The sequence below is a fragment of the Neopelma chrysocephalum genome, unplaced genomic scaffold, assembly GCF_003984885.1.
Source record: "Neopelma chrysocephalum unplaced genomic scaffold, ASM398488v2 Primary Assembly neopelma1_347, whole genome shotgun sequence".
Taxonomy (NCBI): Eukaryota; Metazoa; Chordata; class Aves; order Passeriformes; family Pipridae; genus Neopelma; species Neopelma chrysocephalum.
This window is the reverse complement of record NW_020898011.1, coordinates 3,654,180-3,671,400: the sequence shown is the minus strand read 5'-3', so window position 1 is coordinate 3,671,400 and position 17,221 is coordinate 3,654,180. Positions and strand designations below refer to the sequence as shown.

At 44.0% G+C, this 17,221-nt stretch overlaps 1 protein-coding gene across 3 annotated transcripts in view; it reads left to right on the top strand.

Annotated features, from left to right (window-relative positions):
- Positions 1-17,221, top strand: part of GRK5 (G protein-coupled receptor kinase 5) — a 149,862-nt gene that overhangs the window by 54,432 nt on the left and 78,209 nt on the right. For 2 of the 3 annotated variants that reach the window (XR_003537618.1, XM_027705655.1), the window contains exon 2: positions 9,099-9,194. Coding sequence is in view for 2 of the 3 variants with exons in the window: in XM_027705655.1 (XP_027561456.1) it covers positions 9,099-9,194 (96 nt within the window). In the remaining variant the exon portion in view is untranslated. Of the gene's footprint in view, positions 1-5,472; positions 5,504-9,098; positions 9,195-17,221 lie in introns of those variants that run through there. The other variant, XM_027705656.1, reaches the window with a different exon arrangement.

Genomic DNA, 17,221 nt, shown 5'->3' with positions numbered 1-17,221 from the left:
GTCATATATCTAGGGTTTAATTTATGCTTTATGCATGTGTCTCAGAATCTGATGTGTTATTGACCAAGGAGAGCAGGGAAGATGGGCCGGGTCATTGTCTGCTTTTGTGATAAAGAAAGATGTGTCTGATCCTGATCCCAGGCAGAAAGTGACCCATTCTGACACACGTTATGATGCTGTACTTTTCTTCCTGGCTGACTCTGGAAGCAAAAGGGCTGAAGTGTCACAGAAGAGAAGTCCCTCTAAAACAGTGTAGCCCATACACATCTATTGAGGAGATTGCCAGCCCAGTTTTCACAATTTTTAGCTTTTTTGTATCAGCTGTCTGGGATGATGTGTTGAGATCTGATGTTGGTGTGTTGAGAAGGGAGGTTAAATCCATCCAGGCATGATTGAAGGACACTTTTATGGCTGTTGGGCTATCTCCCTGCTCCGTGAGACTGACTGAATGCTCCTCCAGACCACTGCAAAAATACAAGAACACCACAAGATCAAAACATGCTGGGGACCTGATGACATTTCCTAGTGCCCTTCTTCTCGAGTGCCCACATCAGCACCTTTGCTGGGCTTGTATCACTGGTGGGATTAAATGTGGGAGGAGAGACTGTGGTAAAGCAGGGATTTGGTAGAATGTTTGCACGTGTAGGCAGCACAAAGGGGCTGCAGAATCTCTTTGTATCAGGCTCTAGAGCTGAGACCTGTGTGTTGCATTCCTAAACCTCTGGGGTCTGCCAGTCTGCCTGCCAGAGAACAGGGCTGGGTACTCAGGTGCTTGAGGGATTTGCTCTTCTGCCTCCCTCACGGAGACTCTGCACTGTTTCTTTCTTACTTTCCTGGTGGCTGTTTTCCCAGCTCAGACACAAGCCATCAAAACTGAAAGTGTGTGCCGTGATTTATGTATGGAAATCAAACCACATCTGTATTTCTGGGTTCTTGTCAGAGCACCTCGAAGCTTTACTGATTCTACCAGTTTGGTAGAACCAATAAATCAGTCAGGCCTAATAAAACAACCTGTCTCAAATAATTAATTTGTCATGGTGTTTACTAAAAGTCTTTCCTTTAGCCTTGTTGGTGAGTTCATTTCTGTGGGGGCAAAAAACCAGAATAGAACATAATTCTCAGAGCTTGGCTACAGACTGCTGATAGGAACACTCGAATTCTCACCTCCCATCCAACTGGATCTCCTCCCCACAGCTCAGAAATACTCCTTATAAAACTCAAATGTCAGGAACACAGAGGCTAAGTTCTTATTTTAGAGACTGCAGAACTATTTGTGGGAGAAAAAGCCCACACAGCTCTTTGACAGGGACAGTCAGAACCCGCATCGTTCCCTGCTCTGGAATTTCTGCATGTTTTCCCTCTGGAACTGGCACCAAAGTTTTCAGGAGAGCTGAGCCCCATATATTTACCTGTAGCAGGGCAGGTTTCCTGTGCAGGTTTCTCGTGCTGCCCGTTGTGCACTTGTGTTGGTAAAGGTCAGAATTGCACAACGTGGAGCAGCAGATCAGCAGAGCCTCCTGAGACTTCCAGTAATTTATCTCAGTGTCCAACTAGGACCCACACATCCCTACAAGGTATTTTGGGTTTAGGGGCCAACCTTAAGAACGTTTGGGTTGTTTGAGGAGCACCCGGGGCACCACACACACTCCTGGGCAGCCTACACAGGCTGCACGTGGGTGATGAGTTCATGGAATCACGGAATATGCTGACTTGGAAGGGAACCCACAAGGATCATCAATCCCAACTCCTGACCCTGCACAGGAGCCCCCCAAGTAGCATTTGCAGGTTTGGGTTTGGGGGGCATCAGTTGGCAGCTTGCAAACATGTTACTAAGCAGGGTAATAAATATATGGACCAGGTGGTAAGTTTAAAAAGGCACTGCTTAAAGAGGAGTTCCTTCCTGGAAAGATGTTATCGAGCCCTATTCAAGCAGGATTTCTGGAGCACAGGTTTGCATTCTTGCTTTGGAAGAATGGGAAGCAGGTCTCCTACGGTCAGTGTAATTCACAGCTGTGCAAATTAATTCGAGGGAACTGGTGAGGAATGTGGGAATTTAGAACATTCAGATATGGGGAGGCCACGTTCTTTCTTTAATTCTCATGTACTTCGAAGCGTATGACAGTTGGGAACATTTCTGACAAAAGAATCTTCCTTTCGGGGAATGAAGTTTTGTCAAAAATTAAAGGGTTTGCAAGAAAGCGTCTTCCTAAAAGAAGAAAAAAAAAAGATTTGATTTTTCTAACTTCTTATTGACAATACAGAAACATCACTTTAATGAAGTAAAGAGTGTTAATTTACCGTACCTGCTCTGTTCCAGTGATATAATACCTTAATACTCTATTTGATATGTTCCATGATAATGTTTTGACGTTAAAGAACTGAGATGACTCAAATGTTATCGCAAAGAAATGGTTTAATTTCTTTAAATCAGAGTTTTTGTAGAACTTTGGGATACTGACTCTCAGCTCCAGTTTGGAGGAAGGTTCCACTGAGAGCTGCAGTGTTTTCAGGAGGGTGATAACCTTGATTCTCAACAGCTCTGTTCAAAAGGTTGGTCTCCCATAGGAATCATCGATACTGAAGTGTTGCAGTCAGTTTTTTTTATGTCAGCTGCACCACTGATGGACAAAATCTCTCAATGCTTCCCGGATTCAGACATCATAGCCTCTGCATGTTCCTCCAAGAGAGCTTACAGACCCAGAAACAGCTTCCAAGGGAGCACAGTGGCCCCACATTCACTTGTTGCACAGTCTCTTCTATTCTTGTTGCCAACTGCAATGTCAAATATTATCCAGGCACCTTTCAATTTGAAGCCTCAGTTCTTCTGAAAAGCCTGTTGGAATACCCAAGACATGGGAATGAATTCTAAACACACCAAAACTGCCTGGATTTGTGCCAGGAGCGTAGTTTACTTTGAGGTCAAGAATAAGAAGTTAAAATTTTGGGCTGCGCTTAATTGTACTATTTTAGATAATAGCTGGTTTTATTTTTGTAAGATTTACTGGGTTTTTTTTAATAGATTGTAAATCTTCAGTATACTTTGTATCTCCTGGATTGTTTTTGTTTGTAACATAAAAGCCAGCAATTTCTACTTGCTCATTCATCAGCTGCAGATAAACACAATACAGTTAAATACAAACCATAAAAGAGAGAGACACCATAATAGACAAACTAGAGGTGCTTATGCAGGGGAAAATTAAGCTGCACTGAGGGAAATTACATCACCAAACAACTCCCTGCTAGCATGTGCAGCAGTGAATTGTACACCCAGTATATGTGAACTGGCCCAAAAAACCCAAAGGCAACTTGTTGGAGTAATCTCAAATATGCATTAAGAATCCCCAGTGGAGGATGAAGGCAGAGTTGTGTGGAGAATGCCACAAACTGGGATGCCTACTGGAGACTAACAGAAAAAATTAAATGCCTGTTTTTTCAGTTTGGTTAAGGTCCTTTGAATGTGCTCTGACCAGGCATAAAGGTAGCTTATGTAAAGACTTCTTTATATTCCTAGAGTGGTACCAAAATGGCCTTGACATATGATAGTTGAGCCCTGAGGATCAATCTTCAAAGGCTAATCCCTTAGTTTCCTCTGTCCCTTCAGGGCAGTGGGTGTTATTAAAGCATACTATTAACAGTATTATTAACATATAAAATGTGTTGTTAAAGTTATGTTTCAGCCATTTATGGGTATTTACGGCACTACTTGATCTCTTATTTAAATCATAGGTAGATATCCCTGCAATTAAGTGTTTGTTTATGAACAGTGACTTCTGTAAGCCAATGTTAATAGGACTTTAGATGCCAGCTGTATACAAAATATTTTGCCCTCTGGTAGCCAGATTGCAAAGCCAGCCTGACTCTGCAGGGGAGAAGCTTGCATTTTTGGTTATGAAATTCCCCTCTCTGTGGTTCTGAAGGCTTAAACATGAAATACATCTGCTGCTCATTTCCAAAAAGCAATGGGATGTTTTACACAGCGGTTGTCAGGCTGAGGTATTTGTAGGAACATGCAGCTGATTTATGAGCAAACACGCTGTGACAGCAGGGAAGATGGGCACAAAACTCTTATCGTGGTCTGGGACTGTTTGGAGCCGTGTTCAAAAAAAAAGGCTGTGGGAGATAAAGGCAGATTAGCATCGATAAGAGGAGCTGTGTAACATGATTCTCTTTTGAGGGCACGTTATGGACTTTCTGTTGTATCTTACAAAAGAGAACCCCTCAGAGGCATTGCATCCCACCTGCTTCTGAAAATCCAGCCCTCATACTCTTCTCATTTTCCTCGGGCTGACATAGAAGGGGATCCATAAAGAGGTTCCTAAGGGTCTTGTAAGTGCTTGTTTCAAGCACAGGTTGGTCAGGAGTATCATCTAAGATCTTGTAAGAATAAAACAGGGGTCCTGGTTTGGTTTTTTTTCTTGCTTTGCCAGAGGAGGAGGGCAGGATGAAGGGAACAGAGCAAGCAGTGATTTTAATTCTTTGAAAACAAGCTGGTATTATTTGCTAGTGCAGCTGAGTGTAGGTGGCACTAATATGAAAGAAGAATAGTGAACCTGGGAGAACTTCCACGTGAAGCAGGTCTAATAAGGGTGAAACTGTTTGCCTTGGGGGCCAAATGTGTTAGACATGAAAAATGCTTGGGGGAAAACAATGGGCTGATAAGTTTTATTCATGCTGTCTCATTAGGAAGAGGCGCTGTAGGAAAATAAGCAGATTAAAATTGGTATTCTTTTCCTTCATAAATACATGGTTAAACTCTGGGACTCCCACCCACATGAGGCATGCAGGTACCCAACAGTTTTACCAGCGTTTACCAGGATCATAAGAACAGCCTGAATTTAAGTAACATAGATTCTTAAAAAGAAGGAGAAGAAATTGTTTGGAAGCAACACACCTTCATGTTTTGTTAACCATATCTAATTAACAGAATGGGGAGGAACATTCCTGCTTTTCAAATACTTTAGAAACAGCTTTCCAAGATCTTCCTCTGAAGCTACCTTTGGTCTGTCCTGTACTGGACAGACCTTAGTCTAATATGGCAATTCCATATATACCCTATATATATAGATGCTGGAATGAATTCACCCAACAATATGTTTTACTCTGTGTTGTGAAATATCTTTAATCAGCAGAGCAGGAGCATGGCTTGGTGCTGTCTTTAGCAGGATTAAAGGGCTCAGCACCTTGGCTGCTTCAGCTTCTTCTTCAACTCCTTCCTCTTTCTCTGATTTTTCACGTAATTTTGGACAAACCACTTAATATCTCACAGGCTCAATAATGTGCAGGTATTTTCCTGTCTCCTCTCAGTGTTAGGAGACTAAGTATATCATGAATAATGGAAGGGGAAAAAAAGTAGGCACTTTAGGCTACGGGTAGCTCCTGCTTGCAAATGTTTTACATGTGTGCCTCTGGTTATGTCTCTCCTTGCAGGCAGAGATCAGAGCTAGATTTGCCATGTGGCATCACAAGATGATGTGAAAAAAAAAAGCCATGTATTTTTCAGTAGGTAAGATGTAGAGCAAATGCTTTTGTTTCCTGCAGGACTGGTTGACATGTTGGAGAATCAGCTTCAAGCCTCAGTTTGCAAATGCTGAGTTGTTAAGTGCATGCCAGGGAGCAGAGCTGAGATTTCCTGCTTTTGCTGGCAGCTCACCTTTCATCAGCAGCAGCAAACCAAGATTTTAAAGCAGTCAGACCCTCCAACCCCACATGATGGAACTCACATCAAATACATGGCCCGCCTGTCAAGTCTTGCCCTGAGAAGCTACCTTGAAGATTGCAAATCCTGGGTAGAATAGATGGTGCAAAGGCAGCAATCAAGACAACGTGTGAAAAGCTTCCCTCTGCAACCTGCACAATGACTGACCTATTCAGAGAAACCTCCCCTTTTAGCTTTTAGCTCTGCTAGACAATTTACTCTGTCTCAGCTGTCTCACTGCATTACATCCTTCAAACCTCCCAGAATGAACGTTTGGAGCCAGCAAACCCTGCCGGCTCCACCAGAAAAGCTGGGAGCGGAAAGGTCAGGTCGATTAAAGCACTTGATCAGAATCTTTAACATAAAGACGTCACAGGCAAAGCAGCAACACTCCTCCACGCTCAGCTAAGAGCAAATGATTCATCAGGCAAGGCTGCTTATTTTTGGAGGATGGCCACAGAAGAGGAGAGAACACGCCGGCTGTATCGATCACGGTTGTAACGGGGGGACCGCAGAGCCCTTCTCCGGTTTCGATGGGAATTTAATGTCGGAAATACATCATCCAATGTAAATATATCAATATATATTTTGCGTCGAGTGGATTTTAAAAGTGTCCTGGCCCGGCTTAGCCAGGATCATTTTGCTTCTGCACAAATCTCAGGGCTGTCATTTGGAGCAAAGGGCTGGTTTGCGATGGTCTGCACTGCTTGGTGCTGTGCTGAGCTGCAACCATTTTGTGAGGACTTCTGTGACGGTGGCTGGAGAAGCAGGTGTGCTCTGAAATCTCCAGTGCTTGGGCCTGGAAGGCAGACCTTCAGTGGGTGAAGATGCACCAGTGTTGAGCACCCTAAAGGATACTTTCATCTGGCTTACTCCCACTGCCTCCTGTGTCCAGAAATGTTTGGAATGACTGTTGGAGCGGGCACTGCTGCCCGAGCAGCTGCACAGCCCCAGAGCAGAGAGCTCCTGCCTGTCCTGCTGCAGCACCCCTGTCTGTCAGATCCTTGGGAAGAGCAGAGCAGGTCCCTGCAGTGGCAGAGGCAGCAGCCAGGAATGAGGGGCACATGTTTGTACATGTAGGATGATCTACTCTAGAAGCTGACAGCCTGAGGGAGGGATCCAGAAATCCAGATTCAAACCCTGTTACTGTCAAAGGGGGATCATTCACCCCTAACACCAGCCCAGCAGTTTCCCTCCTTGCTTTCCCCTTCCTTCCCATCCCTCCCCAATGCTAGATAATATGTACTTGATTCATTTAATTCCCGTGGAGCTTTGACATCAATGCACAGAACTCAGAGTTTACAAGAGTTCTTGGCAGCCAGGAGGGCCAACCATGTCCTGGGGTGCATCAGGCACTGCCAGAAGAGAAGGAGAAGAGGGGCAAGCAGAGGTGGCAGCCTGGCACGCAGGAGCTGCTGGGCAGGGATACAAGAGTGGGCTTTTGGGGGATGAAAGTCAGTGAGGACCCTTTGGGCTGCTGAATCCAAGCCCTGTGGTCACTGGCAGCCAGAGCAGAGCCATATACCTCAGGAAGTGGTGAACAGATGATCACAGTGCTCACCCCAGCCCACAAAATATGTACCTAAGAGTACTCAGTGCTCACCCCAGCCCACCTTGTGTGCCTAAGACCCTCAGCATGCAAGAGCAAGGGAGCAGGACAGCCTCTCTGATGCTGTGGCTGGAGGGATGGGAAAGGAAATGACTTTAGCAGCAGTGCTTGGGATGCACTGAAGAGGTGGGGTGGGAGCAGAATTCATTACAGACCCAGAGGGTACATCTGTGTTGCATAATACTGTGTAGTGTGGAGGCAGTCACAGCTCTCTGTGCTTTGCTGGAGTCTAATTCCTGGAAAGGGTCTCAGGGCTGTACTTCTGATTGTCTAAACAAGCTACTTCCTTTATGGCTAGTGCAGGTATCTCTGCTCTACATTGCATACTGTAGAAATGCAATCAGTTTCTGTGATTGAGAAGTTTTAAAATAACTCAAGGCAGACTCTGTGATGGAAAAACCACTGGCCACCAAAAGCAAAGGAATAAAATTGACATGCAAAAGAAGCACTCCTATGCCAAAGGTTCTGTGTGATCAGAAACACCCCACAGGGTGCAATACTTGGCATTTTTTTCTGAGGCTCATGTTTCCTCTGTGGTGGTCTGCTACCTTTTGAGTCAGTGCTCTCCTAATTTAGCCTGCAATGTCATGTAGGACCTAACACATCCTCAGTCTGCAACTGTGACTCTACCAGCCCCTCTACAAAATTAACTCAGCTCTGAATTAGTCATTCGGTGTGCCAGTGCATGTAAAATAGACTCAAGTGAATCAGATTTTGTGTGCAGGGACTGAACTGCAGCACAGACAGAGACTGGGAGAATCCCAACCTGCCTCTGGGCTGTCACATCCACAGGGATAGTCCCAGCAAGGAGCAAAGTGAGGTTTGCTGAAAACACTGCCTTTGCTGGTCAGAGCTCAGTGCAGAAGGCACTGGGCAGCTCAGATGTGGCACCCAGAGATGCCAGGGGTGCCTGCAGCAAGGTGTTTATGGAGGGATGTTGATGAGGGAGATTCATCAATGTGGAAAGGCTGAGGGTCTCGTTCAGCCAGAGCTGGAGGAAGGTCATGCACCTTGAGAACAGTTCAGTTCAGGAGATCTGGAGGAGGAGTGAGAATGAGGAAAAAGAACCAGTAAGAGATATTTTCCTCATGAGGCCATTATGTTAATTTTCTCCCACTGTTCCCCTGTGGAAGCAGCAGTGGCCAGAGTGTGTAACCCCAGCAGTGATTCCATGTTGGCAGTACATGGAATGGGAGGCAGGGGGGATGGTGGTGATTGAATTTTGGTCTTCAGTCTCCAGCACTTCTTTTGCAATGGAATCAGGGCTTACCCCAAAACCAGGAGGGGGATACCCAGGTTGGAAAGGTGTGGGCTGTAATTTTACAAGATTATTTGACGTGTGAAATGGCTGTTGGTTGGGGCAGAGGTGATGTTGGAGATGCTTGGGTCAGCACTGTCATCTGAACTGGACCTGCTGGGCCACAAACCTGGAGCCCCAACTTTTAGCAATCTGATCTTGTGCCAGATGCCACCTCCTTGGTCTGGTTAAGGCCAAACAAGCTCAGACTTATCTGTATCATAGAATCATGGAATGATTTGGGTTGGGAGGGACCTCAAAGCTCATCATGTTCCGACCCCCCTGCCATGGGCAGGGACATCTTCCACTATCCCAGGTTGCTCCAAGCCCTGTCCAACCTGGCCTTGGACACATCCAGGGATCTACCTGTACACGAACCCACAGTGTCTCAGCTTTAATTATTACTGGTATCCATAAGAACTGTGACTGGGCTGATGAACTCTGGGTGTGACTGTGCCCCCTAAAGCCATCTAACCCTGACATTTCTTTCTCTGCAGGGGGTGGAGGGAAACGCAAAGGCAAAAGCAAAAAGTGGAAGGAAATCTTGAAATTCCCTCACATAAGCCAGTGTGAAGATCTCCGAAGAACCATAGGTAAGAGCCTTTCCCTTCTTTGGCAGTATTGCATAAACAAAACTCAGTACCTACCCAGCAGGACTGTTGTGGCTGTAAAAAGACATTCAAAAATGAGTCCCCTCATCACATCCTGCATTCCCTTCTAATAAGGAGCTCTTTATCAGGGAGGAAATGAGACTTGCTGATTGTAGTTGAAGGTTAGTATTAATTATAGTCTGGATATGATGTTTGAAGCAACAGGCACTACCTCTGCCAGGCAGGTTTGCTCAGCAGCACTATCCTCTATTCAAACCACGACCATGACACTGCTTTATGTAGGTTTTTTTATGGGACATGTACAAATTTTTTTAACTTAATTTGTTTTATCTGCGTGGGCCAAACACTGCAGATTTGGAAGGGAGCTTGCAATGGCCATTTTCATAGCACTGCCTTTCTCCTGCTCACACCTGCCAAATTTTAGCATTTTTCTGGCTGCTGCCTTGGCAAACAAGGTTAGCAGCTATCTCCTTGTGCATTCTCCTCTGGAAAGCCTGGTCTCACCACAAAAGGTTAACTTCAGCATTTGAGGCTTCTTTTCTCCCCTACACATCAAATCCAGCCACTGGCAAGGAATGAATGAAAGGCAAGAACCTGTAACAACTGAGATAACAGGCAGCATAATTTGTCTAACTTGGGTGAACTCCTGGGGTCTGAGTGACAGTGCCCTGGCACTATTTACCTTAGAAATTCACAGCGTGTTTATGCAGAGAAAATATGTGGAATGTTTTGAAAGCCTTTTCATGGTCTCCTTCAGCAAAATTTTCTCCCCTCATCTTCTGCTGTAGAGCTAAAAGGAGGTAAAGAAAAGAGGGGGGACAGTAGAAGAGGGTGTAGGTTTTCCCCAGTTTATGGCCACTCGACAAACACACAAACCCTGACCAATTTCTGAAGGTACAGAACCTGCTGGAAGCAAATCTGACTTAATATATTGTAATCTGCAAAAGGAATTCTGCCTGTTGTTCTGTCAGCCTTGACTTCTGCAGGGGGGAAATGGCTCCAGATAAAATGCTGCTTTTTACGAGGGTTTAGTATCCTAAAACGAGTAGTCTTAAAAAAGTTAAGTCTGCCAATTATTTCAGTTTCTGAAATGCTATTTCTGGCTTTTTTTGTGTGTGTGTGTGTGTGAGCTTTGTCCTAAATGTAATTTGGTTTGAATTTTTTGCCTGAGTGATTTGGTGAAGGAACCAGCCCTTGTGTGATCTCTGGATGGATTTGGCTTCGTGACAATGATTACCTGTTGACTGGGAATTTCAGCAGCTGACTTTTCCACAGTGGGAAATAAGGTCCAAATCCTCGTTCTGTGACTCTGATTTTTATTGAGTGGCTTTCCTGCTGAGCTGGATGTGATTACACAGGGAATGAGGCACTGCTAAGCCTGAGTGAGGTCACCTGCCCTTGCTGGCTCTACCATTTTCAGTTAATCCAGCTGAGGTTGAAACATCCCAGACAAACAATTGTCTGAACTTCTCCTTGCTCACACAGGGTACCTGACACACCTTGGGTGGGTGGGCCTGTAGCATTAAGTGGTTTGCATGTGTGTGGTTGGTCTGAGGTGCTCAGGATGGATCTGTTCATGTGCAGATCCCTCGCTCTGGGCACCCAGGAACAATTTCTGGTGGTTGCAGTCTGGCCTTAAACTGCTTCTTTTACTGCCTCTGCTGAGGAAGAACCATTTCCCTGGCTTTAACCCTGCATTTTCTGCAAGTCATTTAAAATTATCTCAGGATTTCAGAGCTCAGGTGTTTCCACAGGTGATTTTATCAGGGAATGTACTGAAAAATCTTTCTTGGACCATCAGCTGAACTGCTCTGGGATTTGCAGGGAATTCACCTTTTTGGTGTGTCTGCCCATCAGTCCCTCCCCTAACAATTTCTTAACCCACCAGTCAGTGCTGATTATGAAACAGAGACCCCAAAAAGGCTTTTTCCTCCAAGGCCAGGTTGGATGGGGCTTTTAGTGGAAGGTCCCTGCCCACGGCAGGGGGATTGGAACTGGGTGATCTTTCCAACCTTCCAATCCAAACCATGATTCTATGATTCTAAACTTTGTACAAGGAAAAGGCTGCAGCCTAATTCAGTTTGTTTAGAGACCAAGACAAATATGGGCAGGTTTTGCTCCTCACAGACCTCTTTGCTGCCTGTTCCCCTCCCAGCACTTTTGGTCAGACAGAGTCTTGCCACTTTGGTTAAAAAGAAAATCACACCGAGTCTCGGAGTGTTGCATGAACTGGAGCTCCAGGCTGTTGAGGTTTTGTTGTACTCCTCTTTTTTGGATGCTTCCCAAGAGCCTCCAGGGAAAGGCTCCAGGCAGGGGTGGGATGGACTTTTTGATTCAGGCTGAGCATGGGCTACATGGTGTAGTTTAATGCAGCAATGGGTGTAAAATGCTGCTGTTGTGACTGTGGCAGTGCAGCCTGCATGTGTGTGCTGCTGCCCACATTTGGGTGTAAAAACGTGTGTGCTTTTGCACCCCGCTAAGGTGGACTGAAAAGAGTCTGTGTCTCAAAAAAAATAGTGTAGTGTGAAAAGAAATCTGTGAAAAACAGGAAGGCTGAAATAAACCAAGGGTCTGCGACCTGTGTTGACACAATTATGAGTCAGTTCATACCTTTTGGTTACCTCTGTGTTTACAGGAGACTCTGTGTTTGACTATCCATCATCTGGTGTCTTACTGAAAGACTTGCTTAGTAAAGCCCTTTTTTCCCCTCCTTCTTGTGCACAGAAATAAAAATCAAAACACCTGAGAGAAACACTGCTTTTTGATAAATAAACAAACACTGGAAACATCTTTATTAAAAGTGCCATTGAGCCAAGGAGCTATTTTTTTGGATTGCACTTAAAAGCAACTTCTTTTCTCCTTTCTTTTTTGTCCAAAGTATGCAACACCTTTTGCAGGGAAATTCAGTGGCCTTCATTGTGTGCTAATTAAACAGGCATGGGGAGCAGGGATGCTACACTAATACCTTTACTGGGGCTGAGTGAGGCTTGTATACTATGAATGGCTAATATATGTTTCCATTTGCAGCCCTCTTCCTGGCTGTATTTAATTGTATTGAAACAACCAGCCCTTTCCAGGTTGGAAAATTTCCCTATTGGCATTAGAAGCCTTTTCAAGCGACGAAAACTGATGTTTGAGACACAACTTACCATGACTCATGTGATGGATGCTGCTGGTAGGTGGGGTTCTGCTGCCTTTAAAGCTCATAGCTGATAGCTCAGCAAAAGAGGGAGGTTTCAGGGGAAGAGAAAAAAATATCAAGGAGCAGCTTTAAAAGTTCCTACATTTGACTCTGCACGAAGAGATGCCTCAGGTTTGAGGTACCCACTAGTTTAAAGGCCATCAGTAGGCAAAAGTGTAAGAAAAGGTTGCAATTTTAAAGGCCAGAGTGTCATTTTGATGATAAAAGATTCTGGATGGCTGTAAATACTTCTGAATGACGCAAAAGGTTCTCTTGGTTAAAAGTGTGGAATTTTTATTTATTTTGCTCAGGCCCATGCTGTGCTTTTTTCTTCCGTGAAAAAACTGCTTGGGTGAAAGAGTTGATTATTCTGATCTTTGGCAAATCTGCTTTCACAACTGTCCAAATGCTATATAATAAATCAAGATTTTTTTTTTTTTCCCCCCATAGATTGAAGCTTGTGGGGAAACTGCCACAGAATGTGTCTGTGTTTGTTACATGGAGTGATTTGTTGCATTATTGCAGAAAACTTTTAACTCCTTCAGTAAATCCCTTTCTGGTTGTGTGTTGTGCTCAGATAGAAGAGAAACTCTGAGGGTTTCTCATGTTAAATATTTATATTTAGTGAAATTTCACAGTCAGAAAGATCAACCCCATTAATACTAATTTGTCCATTCTTGGTTTAAAAAGAGCAAATAAATCCCTCTGATGCCATTTGACCTCTTACATGACATTTGCATCCCATGTATCCAGGGTAAAAGTAGCTTGAGCTCCCAGTTCTGGCAGGTTCTTTTCAGTGTTGTTAAAAATACACATCTGTGTGAGAGACACTTTGTAGAGATGGTGAACAGAGCAAGTGGGACAAAATCAAAGCCACAGAGTTCACATGCTCTTTCTTCACATGCAACTTTTTACAAAAGCTGGCTCTTTTTTTCCCCCCTCACTTTTTTCTGGGGTATTGTGCTTTCTTCAGACGTGATCAAGACCTTCCCCTACAGGATTTTTTTTTAGTCACTGTGGAGTTTATCTGCCTGGAGACACACTGATGGTGCAGGCTCTGCAATGGGACTCAAACCTACGTAAAGGAGGTTTTCTGAGCTGCCAGATGGGTGCTGATGGCAACCAAGGAGCTGCAGTGTGGACATCAACACAGAGAGAGCTTGAGTATTTATCAGGCTTCCTAGGAATGCTTTGCAGCCTGCACTGAGCTCCATCCTGTGGCAGAAAGACTGCTGCTATCCCCGGGTTATCTCATTTAAAGGCAGCTTGGGCCACGGTGCTGGGATATCTTTCAGGAATTCCCATCAGCAGTTTTTGGGCTCCTTGGCTTCAGGGGTTTGCCAAGGGATAAACATATGGGTGAGGGGTCTTGAAAAAGCAAAGTGTGATTTTCCAGGCTTGCTCGTGAGGGAATGTTGATTGAGGGATCCTGTGCCTCTGTGGGACCCTGCCCCCCGACAGACCCAGGGCTGGATCCGCTGGGACATGGAATGGGGATGGGATTGGGAATGGAGATGTGGCAGCAAAATACGGCTCCACGTGCAGATCCCAGAGTCTGAGACTATGTGGTGGTGTCACATAGAAAGTTTGGGCACTGAAAGTGGGAAAGAGAAGTCATCAGAGACCAGTCTGATCAAAACCACGAAGCAATAGCCCGTTTTCTCTCCACCGAATCCTTCGCCCCTGATGTTTACAGTGATTAAAAAGCAAGGTTGGGAAATGTAATCCTGAAGCCAACAAATAGATCAAAGGAAGGAATTGCAGCTTGCCTTCCACTGTAAATAACCCAGCTCAGGTGGTTATAACTTCTGTGATTGTTTTGTAGTATTGGTCTGAATACTACACCGAAGGCTGGTCTCGTGTTTTTGGCTAAAACTAGAGTTCAATTTCTGAGAAATATTTTTTTTTGTAGAAAGCATCATCTTTCCTTGGAAAAAAAACCTTACATTTTTATTGGAAATAGTTTTTCAACAAGCAGTCAGGATTCCATGGCATGACATAACAGCAAGGGGAATTGTGTCCTGTTTTCTTTCCAAATATACATACTGTACAATTGTTACTCTGTTAATCGAGGTATGTTTGTAGGGAAATTCATATCATTTAAGGCCCAAGCTGACAAATGGGCTCACAAAGAATTATCCATCTACACAGGGTGTCCCTTTAATCTGCATCAGCCCCGGGGTCACCAGGACCCACGGGCTGGTTGTGGCAGGGCAGTGTGGATAATCCCATGGGTGGTGGAGCAGTTCCTAAAGAAAACCTCCCTGGATGAGTTATCCTCTGTGGTGGTTGTCTGCAGGGCGAGTACAGAAAGAGCAGAGAGAGAAGAACCCAAGAAGGACTGAAAACAAAATTGGAAGGACTGCTGAGAGCTGTGGATGGGATTTATTGCTCTGGAAAAAGTTATGCAGATTTTTTTTGGATAAAGTTAATGCAGAAAAAACCCTCAAACTGATTCATTTCTAGAGAAGAGAGAAAGTCCTTCCCCTTGACAGTGCCCATTCCATACACTTCTTTTCTCCTCACTTTATCTTTCCCTCCCCTCTGCAGCAGACAGAACTTTCCCCTCTCTTCCTTGGACCAGAAGGTCTCTGTTGCTCCTTGGAAGCACAGTTTATGTAATCTTTCCAGCATAGACCTTGCCTTCAGGGTTGCCCTGCAGTTTCTTGGATGTGACGTCCTGTCCCATATCATGAATACATCTAAATTAAATTAGATACTCTTCAGGGGCAGGAACTGGCCACATGATAGAAACTGTTCCAGCACATGAAATGATATGGCTGACGTCAAAACCATATTGTTTGTTTACAAACCCGCAGTTGGTTCAGTTCCTTTCTTTAAAATCCTTCAGATTCAACTGCAATTCCATCATAAACATAGGTTTCTGGTGCTCTAATGTGGACAAACAGAGCAATGTTTGGTGCCCTTGCAAGATTAGCTGCATCCAGTTTATAGCGATGGGTGGAATTGAGAAGGGTTGGGGGGTTTTTTCCTGCTTTTTTTTTTTTTTTAATGCCATCACAGAAAATATGTGAAAAACAAGCTGTTTTATGCATCTAGTGAGACTCAAGACTAACACTGGGAGAACAGGCTTCTTGCAGGCTGCTTGTGCTTGACAGCTTCCAGGCCGGGAAGGGGACGCAGGGGAAATGAGTTGAAATGATCTCAGTCCACGTTCTATTTACAGAATTTATTTCACAAGACTTAATCCATTAAGTATTACCTTGGCAGGGTCAACCCAGAGAGAAACCAAGAAAGATGTTGCTATTCTCCATAAAGAAAGGGCAGCAAATCCACATTTCCCTACCCAACAGTGAGCCCACCCTTGTCACCATTCAATAGAAAGCCTCCTAAGGAACAAATATTGTCACTAATCCTCTATATTTGTGTTTTGTGGCAGAGATAAACTAGCCTTTGCAAATTGAGAAGGAAAAAAAAAAAGCCACGACACACTTGGAATGACTTTCTGTCCAGTGATACGCAGGAAAGGAATTAGAGGAGAATGTATCCTTTAAAAAGATCCATTTCGTCTCTCGCTGAAAATAGAAGTAGATATTGTGAGCTGCAGGGTTTTTCATTATCTTATTAGGTATCATGAGTCATTAAGCCTAATTAATACTTATGCAGTGATTTGGAATTGTAAGATGCTATAGAAGTGCTCACGGGTCCTGTTAAATGGTAGTGCTTGGTTGTTGGGGAAATTTATTTTGAAAGGAATTTAACATTTCCTGGATATGGGGAAATGAGAGGTAGGGCTCCATTTATGGGGAAAACTTGCTCTTCTCTCTGCTGGACTCACTTGTAACTTTGCTCCTGGTAGTGGTGGGGAGGTGGTGGCTCTGCTCAGCTCTGCTGGAGTCAGTGAGAAAGTTTCCCTTAAATTAAGTTGCACAGGATCCCTCTGAAACTGGAAAGAGGGAACAAGGGAGAGAAAAGATCTATCAGACCTACATTACAGGGATGCTGTGAAGTGAACAGCCTGAAATCCTCACCTTTGGGGATGCACTCAGGCTTTTAGGGAGGGATGGGATTAACCCCAGTTAATGCTTCTTGAGGAAGAGAACTCATTTGGTAGTTGGGAGAGGAAGCATTATTCTGACTTGGCTTCTGCTGGTTATTACAGGGGCCTCTAGGATTGTGGCTGGGCTTTGTTTTGGGCTTTGCTGGGAACAGTCATGCTGCAAGTATGGCAGGCTGAAAATGCTGCAGGTCAGGGTACAGGAACATAAGAGACTGAGCCCTTGATGGAGACATTTTGTAACAAAACACAGCTTTTTGAATAATGTGTGTGTAGTAAAAAAGTGGAGCTGTTATTCTGGTTAAAACTGGAAACCTAATTTTTGTCTCTTTTATTTCCTCCTTTTTTTTTTTCGTGGAAGAGGGGCAGGAGAAAAAGAAGCATCCTGTTCTTTAATTAAAACCAGAAAATAAGTGGTAATCTTAATTTATACGAAAGTCACCCAAAGACCATAAAATATTTGGAGTGAAGCAAAATTCACATTTTTTGTCTATCTATCTATCTATCTATCTATCTATCTATCTATCTATCTGTCTATCTATCTATCTCTATTTTGAATATCTGCAAAATATTAAAGCAATTTTGTACCTCTTTTTTCAACTTTGTCTTGGTAGCACTGCTTTTACTGAAGCAGTTTTTGCCACAAAGTGTAATTCTTTAGCACAAGGTGCAGTTTTTCCTTTAGTTCTGAAGGTCCTTGATCAGTGCACTTCAGTTCTGCTGGTTTGTTGTCTTTTCTTGACAGTACAAGCGGACAATAAAATGACTATAAATTCAATATCTCACTTTTAAATATAACTTAGGGCACTG